This window comes from Mastigoproctus giganteus, chromosome 13 (assembly GCF_048544385.1).
Source record: "Mastigoproctus giganteus isolate SK-2022 chromosome 13, ASM4854438v1, whole genome shotgun sequence".
NCBI classification, from domain to species: domain Eukaryota; kingdom Metazoa; phylum Arthropoda; class Arachnida; order Uropygi; family Thelyphonidae; genus Mastigoproctus; species Mastigoproctus giganteus.
In genome coordinates this window covers 23725535-23744176 of record NC_143587.1, presented here as the reverse complement: position 1 = coordinate 23744176, position 18642 = coordinate 23725535, and the positions used below count along the sequence as shown (strand labels likewise).

The 18642-nt window shown below is 34.9% G+C and overlaps 2 protein-coding genes across 4 annotated transcripts in view; both read right to left on the bottom strand.

The window, feature by feature from the left end:
• Window positions 1-18642, bottom strand: part of LOC150075869 (uncharacterized) — a 562710-nt gene that overhangs the window by 75273 nt on the left and 468795 nt on the right. The gene's annotated exons all lie outside the window — the stretch shown is intronic.
• Window positions 6446-18642, bottom strand: part of LOC150075870 (uncharacterized) — a 248473-nt gene continuing 236276 nt past the window's right edge. Inside the window, exon 2 of one of the 2 annotated variants that reach the window (XM_090387080.1) lies at window positions 6446-6831. In XM_090387080.1, the coding sequence (XP_090243206.1) occupies window positions 6560-6831 (272 nt within the window). In that variant the 3' untranslated portion in view covers window positions 6446-6559. The remainder of the gene's footprint in view (window positions 6832-18642) is intronic. The other variant, XR_016547795.1, reaches the window with a different exon arrangement.

Below are 18642 nucleotides of genomic sequence, written 5' to 3'. Positions count from 1 at the left end.
GGACTGACGGATGTTAACAGTGGATTTAACTTCTATTCAGAGTCCTAGGGTAGATCAAGGATAGGGGGTTTGTTCCATTTGGTATTTGAGCTTCAAAGTCATTGGTCACAACTTCTGACCATCCAAATTTCCATCTCTTTTATAATTTGATGGTCAAGTTACATTTTCCTCAAAAGATAAAGTGTTATTAGCAACTTACTTTTTCTTTTAACTCTTAATTCAGTGATAGTCTCTTCTAACCATAGAACACACTACTCAATTCCTCTACTGGTTTTCTAACAGTAGAGATTTAAAGAATCCTGAACATTCATGGTGCCAAGAAGTCTTTGAGTATTGATGGCAGTTGTCCCTAAAACCTGTGCTTCAGAGTTAACTCCTGTTTTATGTTATATATACTCCCTCTTATTCTTTTGAATGGAAACTTGCTCATATTCAGGCAATTACTAAAAAAAAAAAAAAAAGGAATGACAAATCTCTCCCAATTATCATTCCATTGCACTTAATCACAACTCTTAGACTATCTTGAAACCTTTCATGTGGTAAACAGTCACCAATAGGGATTCCATCAGTGGCAATTCACAAGTGGTATCCTGGCTTATGCTGCTCTTCTGTGGACAAATTCCACAAAAAATGTTTGATGCCAGAGCAACTTGTTGTGATACTGGACACACCCGGCTAGCCTCCACGTGGCAAGATATGGGCAACGTTGGGCCCCACTAGGGGCCTGGTGGCCAAGAAGCCGGCCAAACAATGGGCACAACATATCACACTGCACAGACATGGCCCACACACATTCAAGTCTCTAGCTTGATACAGCGAACACACGTGGAGATGGGAGAAATCCCAGGTGCTGCCTGACACGAACATACTTATAAAAACTGGCAACCCAAAGGTCGCGGGTTCGAATCCCGCCTCGGGCTTGGATCAAAGTACTGCAAAAAACCTTGGGAGGTGCACTATGGCCACAGAAGCCGATGCGCCAACAACTACCCAAAAAAAAAAAAAAAAAAAATTATAAAAAATGTTTGAGAGAACACAAGTAGTTACTCTTGATATTTTTAAGGTTTTTATTCCAATTTTAGCCTTCCTAAGCAAGCCACCACTTTCTGCTTTCTGAAGTTGGATAACCAGTTTCTTCTTATACTTTAACCCAGCAGTAGTGGCACATCCCAGTCATAAAAAACACAGTGGTGAGGGGACTATCACGCCCAATTTAAATGACTTATTATTTTAATGAATTTTTAATGAAAATTTCAAAAATTTAAGTGTGTCGTTTTTTATACTTATTTTTAACATAAAACTTTTTATTAATTCTGTTAGAGAGAGAGAGAGAGAGAGAGAAAGAGAAAAAAAAATCAACGAAAAAAAAAATAAATAAATAAACCCTAATAAACAAAATATAAATATGAAACTACTTGTAACTTCCATTTTCAAGTTTATAAAATTGTTAAGTGTGCAAAAAAATTCAAACTAACAAATGCAGACATATATTTTATAAAATAAATAAACAAATAATGAAATAATAATAATAAAGACAATAAGCACTTTTGCAGTATATAATAATTAAATATAAAACAGAGTATATAATTTTTCTAAAAATAATGACAACTATCTGGCAAGAAACATTTATATTATGTTCACACTGAAATAGCAGCTCAGAGCATAACAAAGCAAAAAGAACAAAAATATGTTAGGGAGTGACTCCTCTATCAGGAAATTTCACATAAAAACCTTGTATATGTTAGGAAGACAGACAAACGAACCAGTAATCTTGAACTGGCAATTAATGTGCTATAGATATATTTCAAGTGGGCAAGTTAGACCACCCCCATACCACCACTGCTTGGTTAATGACCTCCTTCCATCGCGCAGATGTCCTAGTTTCGCTGATGACACTATACTATTCCACTTTTCAATTCAACAACTTTTGCTCTTTCACAAATAGCTAAAATTTCTCAAATGTCCACCAAACACTACTTCCTTGTATGCTGATCTGCAAGTAATTCTCCAAAAAAAGGGAGAGAGAGAGGAAAACTTAACTTCAATTTTCCTAAATGCTATAATTTATTATTTCTCAAAAAAAAAAAAAAATAAAATAAATAAATAAATAAAAGTCTGCTGCACCCATGTACATCTTAAACAACACTGGCTTATAGACAAGAATACATCACTTTAGTACATGACTATCAACCTTCATTTGCATAAGCAGATCACAAATATTGCTTCCTCTTCACTGAAAAATCTATGCTTTAAATTTCATTCTTGTTAATTTTCTTCCAAACAGCTACTGACTGTACAAATCTAAACTCCATCCTACCATGGAATACTGTTTCCACATCTGGGACGGTGTCTGCAGAGCTTCTCAAAAACTCCAACTTTATCAAAAAAAAAAAAAAAAAAAAAAAAATGAGACAATGTCTGTGTTAATGTTCACACAGACATTGTCTCTACTATGTACCTTTTCTAGATATTTTTATGGGCACTGTTCTACGAATTAGCATCTGTAATTTCTCCTCTAAACCTGCCCAAACTCATTGAACTAGTCGTATTCATTCTCCCTTCAACTCCAAACTCAACAACTGACTTTATTTTTCATTTATTCTTTCTGTTCTTTGAAACAACCTTCCTTGCTGCATCTGACAAATGTTGACGGTCTCTGATGGATGGTTCCTGAAATTTAAGGCTTGTCACAAGCTGTCTTTCAAAAAAAAAGTGTGCTTAGTGGGAAACATGTTTTGCCCTATGCCAAAGTGGAGGTGGACACTGTGTTTCGGGATACACACGAATAAAGGATAACACATTGCAGACATAACAGAACCTGAAATTTGTTGTGATGATGAAGAGAAACCTACTGTGGTTGATCACAAAGTTTTGTTGAAGGGTGCTCATAAGGATTAGAACTTTTTTACTTCATTTTTTTTTTTTTTTTAAGGGCAGTCCAACTCTACATGCCTTCATAATTCTTTTTTAAAGCATGCTCTGCCACTGAAACAGTGCATTAAAGTCTGAATGCCAATTTTCATCTATGGTCAAGCGGGGATGCCAGGAAAGCTGGCTGGGACCACCTAGTACAATTAAATAAAAAATATGGTCAGGCCTTGATATATATATATATAGATATACATATCAAGGTACAACGTATGTATATCTATATATGTACTTGGTACATATATAGATATACATACGTTAATTTACAAATCAATTCTAAATGTATGTTTCATTTTCTTGTTTAATACTGTAGTACATATTCTGAATTAGATTGTACGTATTGTGTTAGTAAAAATTTCAGAGCTGCAAGGCTCAATAACTTCCACGATTTTTCAATATATTAAAAAAAAGTAAGAGATTAGCTGTCTTTTTCGTGGAATGCTTCCAGTCAGTTCTCTCCAAATGTAACGAATAAAATAACATTTGGAGAGAACTGACTGGAAGCATTCCACGAAAAAGATTGAGCTAATCTCTTACTTTTTTTTAGTATTGTGTTAGCAGAATTCAATTCTATTAACACATTAAATGTTCAAACTTTCTTTGTTCTTATGCTGATTTTAAGAACTATCAATATAATGTCCTTTCAACATAACAATTTTTCTCATTTACCTGGGGAAGGGGGGGGGGTTAGTGTTGCTATAAAGAGCTTCAGCTATATGCTTTCTCTCTCACACAGTACTGTTCCAGTTTTGATATTTACTGATGGAGTTGCGATTAGTAGATACAACGTGGCCAAGTTCTTAGGAGTATTTTTGAGTGCACCTTGTTGTTTCCAGAACACATTGTTATTCACCATTCTTTATTGGGTGCTTATAGGAATTTCAAACTCAGTCTCATTCATGTGTCAAACAAGGATATTTTTATAAAGATTTTAATTTATATGTTAGATCTATTGCAAACTGTTTCCTGTTATGTCATTTAGTAGGCCCCCACTCCCTTCTATTCAACCTTGTTGGGGCAGTGTACTGGATCCTCATTATGAACACCAATCACAAGTTTGTAATGAGTATCTGAAGAACACACGATCAAGAACTGCCATGCTATGGAATCTCAATTTCATTGATCTCACAAATACAATATTTAGTTTAATTCTTTAAAGAAGGTGGTTAACATCATATCTGTTAGCCTGGAGGATTCCACAGAATCAGCTTTATGCTAGTATGGTGATTTTGTAAACTAAAGAAATACATTATTGCATTAATGCTAACTTTAAGTTAATTAATTTGCTTGAAATGATTTTGACTGAGGGGATCTAAATCCCAAGTAGTGGAGTTTAATCAGGTCATTGCTGATGGACAGAAATGATTTGAAAATGTTTTGTAAGCTCCCTACCATATGAAGGGGTCTTGCCTTGGGTTTGCTTTTATTTAACAGTAAAGGATTACACAGACGCACACGGAGTTTTACACAACATCCAATTTTGAAAAGAATCAAACCTAGATGTTGCAGAAAGTTTTTGACAAATTAATAATAATTAATGTATCCTGTATATTGCAATATGTGGAAATTATATATTCTGATATGCAGTAAATCACATTTTGAAGTTTTGTTTTACTTGTATTTTCTAAAAGAATTTATCTCTTCCATTCAACTACTTAGTATTGGCAGCTAGAACCGTTTTTGTTGGGGGGGGGGGGATTAAAGCATTATAAAGTGTGAAATAGTCAAATGATTTAACTAGTGTGGCTTCAAAATCTTGTATATCTTGTAATGGCACTGATATTACAAGATATAAAAAGATAAATTTTTAAACCAACCTCAAACAAAACTTAAAGAAATTATAATACACTTTTTCTCCACATATCTAGATCAACTATTTATTCATGGAACAAGAGAGCACACCAGAACCAACCAGATAAAGTCATGTCACTTCCTAACTTTTCTAAAGTTGCACTTGGAGAAACTTAAAATAATCATTTTTCAGACATTAAGTTCCTCCAAACCTTCTTCCCCATTGAATAATACATCAGAAAGTTACTAATATGTGCAAAAAATCTGTTGCTTTTATTATTTTTTTTTTTTTCACTAGTAAGTATTATCTATAAGTATACTTATTATCAACAATTGATATTGTGATTTTAGTATTTTGTTAGTTTTAGTGGAAAAACAAGTTGTGTATTTGAAAAACATAACACAAATTGGATTAACAATTTAAAAAAAAATAAAACAATAATAAATCAATAAAATAAAATAAGGAATCTTTGTAAAAGTTGATAGGCCTATGAACAGTGAGAGGGAAGAGACAGCCAAAGATGTAGTTTATTGAAGCTTAATATGTTTAAAACTAATTGCTAACTTCATGCTAAATAATGTACTTAATTTGAATTTGTCTTTAAAACTAACCTCAAGCTTTAACTTCAGCATTCCTCACAAAGTTGAATATTGCAGCTAATAATAATGTTTGAAAACTACACAATTTAGGGTGAACCCTGCAGATGGTGAACTGTGTGCTACTGCACACAGTTCACCATCCCCACTTAAATTTTAAAATATTTATTAGAATTACATCACTATAAATTTTAATGTAGTTCTCAATATCATCTTCACTTTCAATCTGCATCGCCGATTAGTTTTTTAATCAGAAAAGTACAACCATAAAAATCTCAAGAATCTGCACTGGTGTACAAAATGTGTCACAGGTTGGCGTGTGTATAATTTTCCCTTTTGCTATCTCCTGTTCTGCAAGGCTGTGTGTTGAGGTAGTAAGGAAATAATTTGTTAGGAGATATAACATTTTAAACCATTTTTTGCCTTTTTTTCTCAAAAATGTTGTTGCACAAAATGTAACAATATGCCTTGTTCACTGTAAGATTACATATTATGACTAAGATAATTTTTACAATTATATAGAAAACTTGGCTGATTTAATAAGCTTATATATAAGAAATCTTAGTGAAGATATCAAACTTAAGTTTTAAGGGTTTAAAAATTTAGTTGGATATTATTAATAATTTTAGTTCATTTGGATAATGAATTTGAACACATTTAAGAATATTTGTAATTTGGTTTTTCTTTACTTTTTTTTTTTTTTTTTGGTAAAATTGCATTTACCCATAAAATTGTCAATAATTTCAAAAATGTTATTTCTTTTGTTTCTTATTCAACAGAATAATCAAGCAACTTATTTTTTTTTTTACACTGTTCATTTTCCTGAATTATTTTTAACACTAAAAACAGATGCAATATATAACTTACTACATCTGAATTCAGGAATTAAAGGAACAATTCCACTATACAAACTACACAACTGTTTATTGCTACAACACAGGGGAAAATACATTGAAACAAGTTTTTTTAAAATGTTTATTAACAAACGGCGTTTTAAAGTGATATCCATGTATACATTATCCACACGAGTAATTTATTTCAATAGAAATGACGATTAACAATGAAACATTTGTTTCTTTTAATTAAAAAAATGATGGCCAGAAAAATTAAAAGAAACATGTTTTCTACTTGAAAACAAAAGTAAAGTCAGATGTCTGTTTAATATTTCTATGGTTGTGTTCACCCAAACACATCAAGTATCAAACAGATGACAATACATAACTACGTATGATTGCAATCGTTTTCAAGATTCTTCTACACCATGTACTTTTAAACAATGTAGACCCATGTAGCTCTTTGATTTGAATACCTTATGGCATATACTGCACCGGAAAAGCAATCTGTTGGTCACATGCATAGTATTTTCATGCCTCCAACGGCTGCTGTTTGATGAAAACGGCTTATTGCACTGTCGACAATGAAATGCTTGTTTCCCTCGTGATAAATATTGAAGCTTGAAATTTTCCTTGAATAAAGTCCTTTCTATGACAGAGATTAAAGTGGAGCCAGAAATATCTGTAAAAAAAATTACAATGATGAATATGCTGAGCTAAAAGTAACACTAAAATGAAGTAAATATCTACATTAAATTATATACTCGGATCTATTGTTATTGAATTTTAGGTGCACCAGTAACTTAGACCATATTTTTCCATTGTGTATTACATCCGACAAAGTGTGTATTCATGTGCTGCTTTACACGTTGTGCAGGCTGAAAAACCCAGAAAAAAACATTACCTTTGTATGAGATCAGCTAATTGCAGCCTCGATTGAGGAAGACTTTAGGAATTTTTCAAATCATCAACAGGAAATGAACCCAAACCTCTCCAAAAGAGTGATGTGGTGAAACCACTACTGTTGCAGAGAACATACTTGGATGAAACACTAACGGTTTCCTAACCATATTTTGTTTAAGATGAGATAATGTAGCCAAGTGGTTAGTGCAGGAGTGCACAGTATACACATTCTTCATAGTTTCAGCCAACATAATTACTAAATATGCTAATTCTAACTGATTGTATTCATTGTCAAAATAATTGGCTGTAAACTCCTCTGACTTAGTGGTCATAATAGAGGATAACAACTTTCTTTAAATATAATTGTATATATATATCAAACTTAAGTTTTGATATATATATATATAATTATATATATATATCAAAACTTTATCATTGAGCAAAATAAAGGGAACATTTTGAGTGCTATTCTAAAATGATGATGATCATCTCAAATGAAATAGAAGTTTCAAAAGAAAAGGTAAACCACCTTCTAATCAGAGTGAAATGTAAATTATCCAAAAGAAAAAGTTTGTTGTTAGTTTTACAACTAACCTGTAAATACTGATTTAAACTGCCATATTACAAAAAAATTTACAATTTCTAAAAGGAAGTCAAATGTTGTTTTATAGGGTTCTAAGAACACAAGCCTGTAAAACCAAACTAACTTTCATTAGGCATAAAATGGAACTCATTATGTTGTTAATACAAACTCACCATTTTGGGATGCTATTTACTTTTATTGTGTCTAAAATGGTTATTTTAGAAGTGAAAAAATGCTAACTTCTAACAATTTTCAATTGAACAAGTGATGGATGGATTTTAGCAGCTTAGTTCTCTGTGATAATCTGCATTTATATTGGGCTCAAACAATATGCATTTGAGCCTCTAAAAAGTTCAATATTTCATTTTTATATTATTAATACACTTAAACAGAGAACTAACATCCAAGATTAAAAGATCATTCTAAAATTGATTTTTTTGAGGAAGCCATGACAAACATCTGCAAAGATCGTAACAAATATAATTTTTTTTATAAAATAAAGAAGTTTCAATCCATATCCATAATTAATTGCTTAAAAGAAGTGCACAACTATGGACTGTGCTGATTACAGACCTACCTCAAGTAAGAGGAAACTTAAATTTCCTCTTGCTGATAGGAGGAGCAACTACCAAGAAGAAGGAAGCCTCTTATGGGAATATGACATTTCAACTGCAAAGTTCTGTGCACAGCCACTACACACCAAATGCCATCTGTGAAACAAAGGCATAGTAGTTGATCCCAAACACCTTTCCCTAGTTGTCTACCAAATCACGTTGCAACAAGCTCATTCATTTATAGTGAGACAGGTTTTAATTATCTTGTATTTTTGCAGTTGGCTGGAAAAATGACAGACAAAAGAACTGAACAACGAATCAACCTCAAAATTTTAACAAAGCTAAAGAAAACACCAAATGAAAGTAGCAAGTTGTTACATCACGTTTATAAGGTAGATATGTGTCATTAGCTCGCATGTTTTAATGGCATAAAAGGTTTTTAGAAGAAAGAGAATGTGGAAGACAAAATATGACCAGGCCACCCAGTATCCATGAAAACTGATGAAAATCTGGACACGGTAAGGACAATGATTAAAAGTGATCATCGTTTAAGCAAATGGCTACATCAGAACTCAATATGCACAAAGAAACAATTAGACAAGTTTTAACTGAAAAGTTAGGCAAAAGAAAAGTGCGTGAATGAAGATCAAAGAATTAGAAAATTTCAAATGTGAAGATGTGTTGAAAATATTTTGACTTGCTGAGTACTGTCATTACTTGCGATGGAAGCTGGCTGTTCCAGTATGACTCAGAAGCTAAAAGACAAAACAGTCCCCCAGACCAAAAAAAAGCAAGAATGCCAAAATCAAAAATGAAAACCATGTCTCTTGTTTTGTTTGATATTAAAGGAATTATTATGGCTGAATACATCCCACCAAATCAGACTGTCACTCAAACATACTACACTGCAGTTCTGACAAGGCTGCATGAAAAAATTCCAAGAGACCTGAATTCTGGAAGGATGTTTGAATGATCCATCAATAAGCTCCAACACTCACCATGCTCTCTGTTTGCCAGCTTCTGGCAAAAAGCAAATCCCTATGTGTGAACATAGGGATTTGCTAGGGACCCTGCTTGCCAAACACAGCCCCTCTGTGACTTTTTTCCTTCTTCTCTAAACTAAAAAGTGTACTTAAGAGAACCCAGTTTCAATCCACCAAAGATATTCGTTGTGCTTGGAAGAAACATATGGAACAGTGTGTGCAAGCCAAAGGCAATTATTTTGAAGGGGATAACTTGTAAAGTGGGAAATATTTCATAATATTCATTTTATTGCAACCATCTTCTTATATAATAGCACACCTTGTATGTTCATCTTGAATGAAGCAAGAAATACAGCTGCCACTAGAGGATGTTGTATTTTATTTAAAATTAAAAAAAAAAAAAAATGAAATGGATGGTGTAAAACTGCTTGGTAGATTACTGATGATTCTGGATTTTATAGAGGGTACGCCCAGTAAATGAACAGTTTTAGAGGAATAAAGTTCAATTTGATGTAATAAAGAAAGTTATGGCAAATGTTGTCATGTACTGTAATGTTGGTGAATGTGCCCAGGCACACCACCCTTCCTTACCATCTTAGGTGAAGTGAGAGGTTCACTCAGCTGGCCAAGAAATACAAAATGCATGATCAAAATGTTTTGGGACTAAAAAATTTTTACCTTAAAATTGCAACACTATAGCAAGTTGCATGCAACTTGTTCCAACAAGTTAGATGACCCTTCTAGACACAATGTGTGAATTGCCTGTTTATCTGCAGCTAGTCTGAATTAGTACGTTGAAAATGTGTTTTTCCCGTTTCATCACATTTTAAAATGAGCGATTTTAATAAGCAACAAATTTTGTTTCAAATTGGGGAAACTGCAACAGAAACCCATAATAATAAAAATTTAAAAATTAAAAACAGCAGAAGATGCTAATTGTCATTTGAAGACTTTTTATGGTTCACAAAGTTTAAAGGGGGAGCCGCATGTCCATTCAAAATGATCCTTGCTCTGTCCACTCTTCTTCACCTTTAAAACCCATTAATTCAATTACCTGTTTGTGATCCGATCAAGATTTATTGATGTTTAACTATCTACAAAGTTGCTAGTGAAATTGGTATTCCTTATGGAATACAATTAATTTTAACACAAGATTTTGGGATGATGCAATTCAGCCAAATTTGTGCCTTCCTGATGATTACAGAGTGAGGAAAGTCAGAATCTTCATTGTGTTGCCGATCCATATTTTATTTCTTCTTCCATCATTTACTGGTGACAAATCATAGGTGTACGGCTATGACCTGGAAATAGAAGCCAAGTCTTTTCAAGGAAAGACTACCTTCTCCAAGCTCCATAAAATGTAAATATCAAATTATGAATTTGTCCCACATGGTCAAATAGTGAATCAGGAATACTACAGAACAGTTCTACAATGAGTACCTGATGCTGTTTGGAGAAAATGGACAGAAAAGAGTACTTTGGACAGCAACACAATATCACTGCAGACTTACTACTTTCCATGGAAGAATTTCTTGTGAAGCACTCCACCACTATATACCCCTATGAGCCATACTAACTAGATTTAACATCTTGAACTTCTCCCCCCCCTAAAGAAAAATTACCGAGGACATTCTTTTATAACTCTTAGTAACTCCATAAGAAGCCTATCAGGAATGCCTCCAGATGTTGCAGTAGCACTGTATCAATATATGTATCATGCCAGGGAGTTACTTTGAAGGAAGCCCATTTGAACAGCCAGCAGCATTACGCAAATATTGGTTCAGTCCTTTTTGATCACACTTTGTACTATTAGGGTCTAGTTCCAAGGTAACAGGAAGCTGAAGCAACACCTCAATAGGAGGTGATTATCCCTTTGTATAAAGCCATGGTTAGGCCACATCTTCAGTACTGTATACATGTCTAGAGGAAGGATGTAGATCTGGAAGTGCAGAGAAGGGCAATCAGACTGGTGAAGGGAACAAAAGGGTGCGCTCTTACCTAGAAAGGCTTCAGTTCTGCAAATTGCAGCATCTGAATGGATTGAGTAAGCTGAATTTCAGTGGCATTCTTCCACATGCTGAGACTGCACACATGATGGGGCATAAATTCAAGTTGAGGAGGATGGTTGTAGGATAAATGTGCAGAAGTTTGCCTTCAGCCAGTGGGTGGTTGATTGTTGGAACAGGCTGTTGTGGAAGATGGGCTGAATAAATTCAGAGTAATCTAATAGCCTAATCATCTATTACATATGAAATCCACAAGATACATGACATACAAGTTGTGCCAATAAAGTTCCTGGAGTGGCACACTAATAAGAACACAAAGTGAAGAAGCTCAGAAATGATTTTTTTTTTATTCAGAGTAATCACCACCTGATTGATGGCACTTGTTACAACCATTCTAAAAGTTTCTGAAAAGAATTAGTGAAGGCTTCCAAAGAAATGATGCTCAGTTTCTTGATTGTTTTTCTTTATGTCCTCCACATCCTCAAATCTCATTCCTTTGAGGGCAGTTTTCACCTTGAAAAAGTAACCTGCTGGTGCTAGATCAGGAATGTATGATGGATGGTTGATCTGAACAGTAGCATTTTTTGTCAGAAATGTCTTTAATGGGCAAGGGTATTTTCGTACAATGAGAATCAGCTACCTTTCTCTCAAAACTGTGGCCTTGCCTGGAAAATGTTCTTCAATAGTCTTAACATTTTATCACCATAAACATTTTTTTTTTTTTTTTTTTAAACATTTCATACATTTCTGTTGCAGATTTTCCCAGATTTAAGCAAAATTTGATATCCATTCATTGTTCTATTGCAAAAGCATGACACAGAACATTTAACAATACTAACGAAACTGGTTGTTGCTTGCAACCTCTCAGCCTACAATCTCTGTACCATCATCTGTTGAAACAGTTTGAACTACAATGTACCACTTACACTTATTTTAAAACTCATCAAACTTGACAGCACCAGTCTGAGAACTTTACTGCTACACCTAATATAATCTAATTTTATTATTGTATATTTTTCATTCTGATGTGGGAAACTTAATTTGAGTAAATGATTTTCTTTACCTCTATGCAGTTTATACCCCCTCATGGAACTACAGTGCCACAAGGAATATGTATATCTCTTTGCAAATTTATGCATAACTCATGTAATTTTAAAATGTAATCTAAAAGTCCACAAAATAAAGTTCATAAGATATATATATTTCATCCTGATGTGGAAAACTATTAATTTAACTAAATGTTTTACCTGCAACACAGTTAATTTAAGTAAATTTTTCCCTATACTATCGTTTCTTTCTAATAATAATCTACCTACATATAACATCATCCATTGTAAAAAAACTTAAGCAATACAGCTCTTCACCATACTTGGTTAAGTCTAAATACATCATGGGTGTACTTCTGAAATGAATGTAAAATGATTTTACTGAAATGCGTTAAGGGCTTTAGCCTCATAACTTAAACAGGCACAACTCCCCGAGGGGTCACAACTGGATATGGTTGTACGTGTAATGTATAAAAAACCATTTTCGTTCACAGTAAAAAGGAATGTTAAATCTCAGATATATTATTAACACTCGCTTCACTAACAAATCACAAGACCTTTCCTCTCTCTCTCTCTCACACGGCTAAAAGTAGATACTAAAGATGCAGTATATGATGTATTTTATGGTACTCTGACAAAAGAGAGCAACAACATGAAATTGCTAGCCTCAAGCCCTCCCTAAACAATACGATTACAAATTGATATTTTTTGTTTATTTCAAAATAAACAATTAGTCATCAAAGTTATTCGGATATCTATTTATTTCTCAATTTTAAATTCAAAGTCGGCATTAGTTTTACTCATGAAGGAAGGGGTTGGGGTCTCACAAATTCATTTAGCATTTTAAAGGGTCCTGGTATCACAAATTTTGAGAATCCCTGATATATTCAGCTAATTACATAGCTGCTAACTTCTGACTAAAAAAGCTGCTGATCAGGTAACTGTCAGCAGGAAGTTAGGGGAGGGGACAAAAAAAACACCCCAGACCTTTTTGTAAAAAGCAGTTCTTCACAACAAATATGATATTAGGAGAATTTTTAGAAAAAGCAGGAATATTTTTTGAAGTATACACTGCACTACAAATTAAATTTCTCTGACAGCATTAATACATTTTATTAGCATTAGCAGTGCATATCCACATCCTTATCTCTAACAGCCTCTCCACTCGCTGTCTCATAGACATACTGTTTCTGCTACATGCCTTTTCTACAGATACTTCCATGGGCACTGTTCTTCTAAATTGGCTTTCATAATTCCCACACTCTTTCAAAATAGTCGGAACATGTGCAGCCAACATCCATTTCCTGTCCAACTTCAAACTCATAGAACCAACTTTTCATCTTCCTTGTTTATTCATTCAACTGCCGCTTTCTGGAACAACCTTCCTTCATACGTATTTCCTCAAAATTACAGTCTACAGAAGTTCAAGTCTAATGTCAACAAATATATTCTTTTTTCATCTCCTCAACTTCCAACCCATGCACAGTACTAAGTATTATAGGTTCTAATGCCTCTCGTGTTTGGGGTTTTCATAAAAAAAAAAAAAAAAAACACCCTTCTCATTTCACCCATCCATTCACTCCAAATGTTTGTCTAGTTCTGCCTTGAACTTATTTAATTTGCTAACCTCCACTACAAAGATGGAACTTTGTTCCAACTATTAACCACCCGCTGGCTAAAGGCGAATTTCCACACATCTATTCTACAACAGTCTTTCACAATTTGAATTTATGCCCCCTCAGGTGAGTAATCTGAGTAAGAGGAAGAATGACATTAGCATTGAGCTTGCTCAATCCATTCAAAGTCTTATACACCTCCATTAGATCACCTTGCAGGTGCCTAGTTGCCTTTCTTGGTAAAATGAACCCTTTGTTCCACTCACCAATCTCATTGCCCTTCTCTACTCATTCCAGCAGCTCTACCTAATTCCTAAAATGAGGCCTCCAGACCTGTATACAGTACTCAAGGTGTGACCTGACCATTGCCTCATACAAGGGGACAATCACATCCTTATCCCTGCATATCATTGACAACACACAATGAGCTACTCTTGCAGCCTTTTTGCACTACTCAGAAAACTTCGCATCTGACTGCACACTTATACTAAAGATCAACAGGTTATTTACCAGCACAGTAAGTTTTCAAACATTAGCATCCTTAAATTCTTCTGTCTGTGGCTTTCTGCTACACATCACTGATTTCCACTTTTTCAAACAAAGATACTGTTTGAAGAATCAGCCCCCCCCCCCCATTGAGAAATGTTAAATAGAAGTTTTGTTTACAGCAGTGGCCCCAGGTCTTGCCGAGCCACTTTAGTACCTCAGGCAAGAATGAAAATTTGCACCCTAATGTTAGTGATGGCAACGTCTGCAATTATTTAATCTTTCTTTTGGTGTCCCCTTCAGCTTTTAACCCGAGACAAGAGCCTCATTCGCCTCACCCTCATCACGGCTGAGTGGCCCTACTTCCTAGACTTGACTATTGAGAGCATTTCCAAAGCTTCACCAGAAATAGCTGTGAACTCCCCCCGCCCACACCAACCCTGACTGAATATTACTTCTCTCACACCCAGCATTACGCTCCAAAAAATTGTTAAAATATCAAGCATGATTTGGGATAATTCATTATATTTCAAGCTTCCTTGTGCACTTGTCAGTTCCCCAGTCCAGGATTGCGGCCTCATCAGTTCTTTCATTAACAGAACTAATACTACAAAATATCTATTTCTTTATCTTCAATGATACAAAGAAGTTGTTGTTATTTGGTTTTTAGTAGCATTAGCAACTAAGGCCATATTGCTCCAGGGATATGCAGTGGTCACTCCCTGACTTTTCCGCATCCTCCATATTTGGTGGTCACGGGCTCAAACCCTGGTCTAATCAAGAAGCGTGTGCATCAGTATTTACAGAAGAAAACCCTTTATGTCAATGAAAAATTATGGGAGTGAAGTCGAAAAATATGCAATTAATGATACTGAAATTTTAGAAAAAATTTGAGTCTACAGGCGAGTAAGGCTCCTGGGGGTTGATGGCATATAACCTATAATTTTAAGGGAGGCAGCAAGTGAGTACATTGAACCTTTAAGGCTAATTATGAGAGTTTCACTTGACTCAGAAGAGATTCTGTTCAATTGGAAAAGTGCCAACATTTAGACAATACATAAAGGTAGTTCTAATAGTGTAGTAGGAAATTACCGACCCGTCAGGCTAACTTCAGTAGTAAGGAAAATCATGGAGGGGATGATCAAAGGTGAAATTCAGAATCATTTAAATAGAAATTTTGAAAGATACACAGCATGGACTTGTAAAGGGAAAATCATGTTTAACTAATCTGGTTAGCTATTTTGACAAGGTCATCACAGGGAAAATCCGTAGATTGATAGCAGGATGGCTTCAGAGAAGGGGGCAGATTGTGATAAATGGTTATTCTTCAGATTGGGTTAATGCAAGAAATGGGGTTCATGAAGGATCAGTATTGGGAACACTTGTTTTTGATTTTCTTAAATGACATTGACGAAGGGCGTGATGTCTAAATTTGCAGTGGATGTAAAGATTGGTAGAGTAGTTAACGATCACCACCAAGCTGAGCTTCTTCAGAGTGACCTAGATAGACTTCAGGGATGGTTAGAAAAGTGGCAGCTATGCTTTAATTCAGCAAAATGTAAGGTCTTACAGCTGGGTAACAGGAACCCCAAATTAACTGATACACCTGGTGGAGTTGAACTAAAGTCAGCAGCGGAAGAAAAGGACTTGGCAGTTACAATACAGTCAGACATGCAGTTCTCCAAGCATTGTAGACAGGTGCAAAGAAGGCCCACAGTGTCGTATCAATGATTTATCTAACAATTGTTAGAAGTCATAATCCCATTATATAAGGCTATTGTTAGATCACACTTGGAATATTGTGTTCAAGTATGGAGACCTCATCTGAAAAAAGACACCGAGTTTCTAAGAAACAGGTAACTACCGTGGGGAGATCAGTAAAAGGACGTCCATATCAGGACTACAAATATTTGGTTGCACAGCTTGGAAATTAGGCACCTTAGAGGCAACTCGACTGAGGTATTTAAAGCTCTGAGAGGCAATAGTAAAATGAATGAGGATGAAATTTTCATGGTTATAAATGATTCTTGAACTAGGTCCATAAATCCAAATTATGGGTTAGATGTTTAGACTGGATTGTAGGAAGTTTTATTTTAGCCAGGAATTACTGGAATAAATTACGTACATGGGTGGTTGAGGCTGACAGTTTCAGGAATCTCAAAGGTCAGCTGGGTAGTTACCTACAGGAGAAGGGAAAATTCAACTTTTTTTGGGTGGTACAACATAAACTTTGGGCTTCCTTGCACTGTATGGCCATTACTAATAATCAGGTACAGCATAAGCCTTTGGCTTCCTTGCACAATATGGAGATTGCTAATACTGATCATCATTTATTGGAACTTTCTTTCTTACTGATTTATAACTCAGGTTTTCGTTATTATTCAAATCATACATCAAAAGTTCCCACATCATCTGTCCATCTCCTCCAATAGTTTTCTAGTTCTTCCTTGAATGTATTCAAACAATAGATGGAGTTTGTTCCAGTCAACCATCCAATGGCTGAAGGCAAACATCTCCACATCTATCCTGTAACCATCCTTCAATTTGAATTTATTCCACCCTTACGGGTGTATTTTGAGTAATTGGAAGAATGCCAGCAGCACTGAGCTTGCTCAATCCATTCAGTCTCAGGCACCTCAATCACATCACCTTGCAGGCGCCTAGACAATGCAGAACTGAAGCATTTCTTGGTATGGTTTAAATTCTACAAATTTTTTCCTTTTTGTTCCCTTCACCAATCTCGTTGCTCTTCTCTGCACTCATTTCAGCAAATCTGCATCCTTCCTAAAATGACGCCGCAGACCTGTATGCAGTGCTCAAAGATGTGGCCTAGCCATTGCCTCTTACAGTGGGGTAATCACTTCCTTATCCCTGGTAGCAAAGTTCTTGAATATCATTGACAAAAAGCTGTTCTAACAGTTGTCTACACTGTTCAGAGACTTTTGTATCTTACTGCAGCACAGTTATCCCTAGACCTTTTTCATTTCTCACTACCCTGAGTATAGTACCTCACAGTTGATACGTTAATCTGGGATTACTGCTACCCATATGCAATACCTTGCATTTGTTAATGTTAAACTTTGGCTGCCATTTCTCAGCCCATCTGCCTAATTTTTCTAGATCTTGTTGCAGTAGCTTAACTTGACTACTGTCATTAACCACTTTGCTAACCTTTGTATCATCTGCAAACTTATATAACAAATTGGATGTAATGAGTGAAACGTGGTGACAAAATAAACTTTTCACTCCTCATACTGCAGTTCCATAAAAAATATATTAATGTAAAGTTATATTTATATTTCATGAAATTATATTTAGAATTATATTTCATGAAAAATAATATTAATATATTATTTTTCATGAAAGTCAACTTGTGCATATGTGCACTTAGCCTATTGACAGATTTAGGACCATTTTCTGGAGCCTAAGGTGTAATTCTAAGGCATACGCCATCAATATTTGTTAAAAACAAATATTGATGGAGTATGTCATAGAATACACCTTTTCGAGGAATAAAAGTATTCTGGTACCCAGCCTGATTTTGTGAGAAAAGGCGCAAAAATTTGCTGTACAAGTTTTCCTGCCTTGATTGGATTAAGAAATATTTAAGTTTTGAAGTTTTCAGTGGCTAAGCACATGCAGATTGTGATATAATAGAAACTACATGTGTGCTGATATTAATGAAAGCATAAAAAAATGGAGCATGAGATAACAGTGACGAAATTATTTTACCATCAGTCACAATGTAAGAGGCAATTAAAGCTTTGTTCAGTGCAAATCGTATATTTTAATGATACTCAATATTAGTGATGAAATGGTCAAACCACTCAAATCCAGCATCATGCCATTTTCTTTCTGTTTTTTTAAGAAATGGGAAATCCAGCAAGCAACCCAAGAATTTGCAAATTTAGTTCTGAGTCATTGTCAGTTTTATGGTGCATCAACATCTTCGGGCATGTTGTTCTGTGCCAGTATATTATGTCTGTTCAAATGCATTCACAGAAAACCCTACATCCTCTGCCTGAGATCAGCCAACTAAAGGTCTGAATGAAGAAGGCTATAAGAATTTTTCTATTCTCTGACGTAATTCAAACGAAGAACCCCCCCAAACCAGTGGCCGCTCCAGAACACTATTACTGCCATTGAGAACTTAGTTCTTGCACTGGCCACTGATGAAAGCAATGAATCAGCTAATTGTGCAGGAGAGATTTCATCTTGGAACCATTAGTTTTGATGCATTCCAATGACACTGTGAAATTTGTTATGTCCGGTTTTATGAACTGTCTAATGGACAATTCAGTTCATAGCAAAGATTG